This window comes from Helobdella robusta, assembly GCF_000326865.2.
Source record: "Helobdella robusta unplaced genomic scaffold HELROscaffold_121, whole genome shotgun sequence".
NCBI lineage: Eukaryota > Metazoa > Annelida > Clitellata > Rhynchobdellida > Glossiphoniidae > Helobdella > Helobdella robusta.
In genome coordinates this window covers 268862-270911 of record NW_008703670.1, presented here as the reverse complement: position 1 = coordinate 270911, position 2050 = coordinate 268862, and the positions used below count along the sequence as shown (strand labels likewise).

Below are 2050 nucleotides of genomic sequence, written 5' to 3'. Positions count from 1 at the left end.
TCGTCACTTTCGTTTGCGCTTATCTGGATGATATCAGCATTCCTTCGGACGGCCCAACTCTGGCCGATAGTTGCAATTGGTCTAGAGTTAAACATTAAAAAATGCGAACTTCACTGCCAAAGTTTATTTCAGGTGCCACATGCGCTGGCTGGAATACCCAGAGTTGGTGCATCAGAACTGAGTTTTTTAGGCACACCCTTGGTCGAGGGCGATTATCAAATAAAGTTTTTTGACCAAAAGCTCTCTGAGCTTAAATTTGCCCTGGGTCGTGTTTCCTGTCTTTCGGCCCATGATGCCTTGACTATTATCCGCAATGCCCTCAGTTTGCCCAAATTGATGTACTTCCTGCGTACATCCAAACACATTGACCCTTCTAAATTGGGCGAATTTGACGGAGCCCTGCGCACCGCCCTGTCGTCGATTTGCAATGTTCAAGTGACCGACAGTGGTTGGTCCCAGGCTCAGCTGCCGGTGCGATTTGGTGGGCTGGGGTTGCTTAGCGTGGTTCAGCTGGCTCCCGTTGTTTATAATTCTTCTGCCGCTGCCACTCTCGACCTGCAGTTTTCCCTGCTCTACCGGTTTTTTCGTTGCCGCGATATTCTTCCCCCAGTGTCCGCCCCGGGGGACCGTACGCACGTCCAAATTTTGAACAAAGAATATAAAAAAATCTTTTAAAATTTGTTGTCTTCATGCGGCGACGACTTTTCCACCGCTCGTTTGTTGGCCATGTCCAGCGTTGCCAGCTGTGGGTGGTTGAGATCGTGGCCCAACACCTCTGTGGGCACCAGGCTTGACGACGAGTCTGTGAGATTTGCCATTGGCTTCAGACTTGGCCTGGTCATTCAGAATAAATACACGTGCCGATGTGGCGCAGGGGCGGACGAGTTTGGGCACCACGGTTTGGTTTGTCGCCTGGGTGGGGGCCGTCAACTACGTCACTCTGCGCTAAACGAAAACATTTGTCGGCTCTTCTCCAAGGCTTCAATCCCGGTTCTCAAGGAACCATCCGGCATTTCTGCGCATAATGGTAGGTGCCCGAACGGATGAGAGCCGGCAGATGTTTGGCGTGGGATGTTACGGTCCCTGGCACCCTCGCCAAACGATACGTAAACCTGACAAGTAAAAAATGCGGTATGGCCGCGGCCAGGGCAGCGGACGAGAAAATGAAAAAATATGGGAACGCCCTCCCCTCGATGGAATTCTTGCCAATATGTATCGAGGTTCTCGGCCCGATGGACCCCAACACCCTTAAATTTCTTAAGGCAATATGCAAAATGATCAGCGTCAGATCAGGCGACAGCAGGGAACTGTTTTTTGCAACTAACCACATTTCGTGCTTGTTGCAGCGGTTCCTGCGCGTCTGTGTGCTTGAAAATATCCAACTGAATGCCGACATGTGCAATTAACGACAAATCAAAGTGTTGATCCATTTGTTACTTGATGTTTGACGGTTCAGTGTCACTCATCATGTTTTGGGTTTAACATACATACATACATACATACATACATACATACATACATACATACATACATACATACATACATACATACATACATACATACATACATACATACATACATACATACATACATACATACAAAAAGACACACATACATACATGCGTAAGCACACACACGTTATCACACACACACACACACACATGAACACATACATAATTTAGAAAAAATATATATTGCTTTTTTGGCGAATATGTCTGTTAAAACATACAAACCAATAATGAGCGATTCTTAAAATTTAATCCTCTACTTGTCTTTCAAACTAACCAGCATGTGAGTATTATTATTCGTTATTTTTTTTCTTAGTTTGCTTACATTTGCATTTGATAGATGACGTTTAAAAATGAATGGAGGAATGAAGGAGTGAATGAATGAATGAAGGAATGAAAAAATGAATGGATGAATGAATGAATGAATGAATGAATGAATGATTGACGTAAAAACACTAAATGATTGAAATGAATAAACAAATTATAGTATTAACGATTACGAGGCAATCACAAGAATGAAGATGACGACGATGACGACGACG

The 2050-nt window shown here is 44.4% G+C and overlaps 1 protein-coding gene across 1 annotated transcript; it reads left to right on the top strand.

Moving 5' to 3' along the window:
* Nucleotides 1-336: 336 nt before the first annotated feature.
* On the top strand, nt 337-1406 carry HELRODRAFT_183852 (hypothetical protein; the record flags this gene model as incomplete). Its single annotated transcript, XM_009013865.1, has 2 exons — nt 337-435; nt 1032-1406. 2 exons carry the CDS (start codon nt 337-339, stop codon nt 1404-1406), a joined length of 474 nt encoding a protein of 157 aa, XP_009012113.1.
* Nucleotides 1407-2050: the final 644 nt, after the last annotated feature.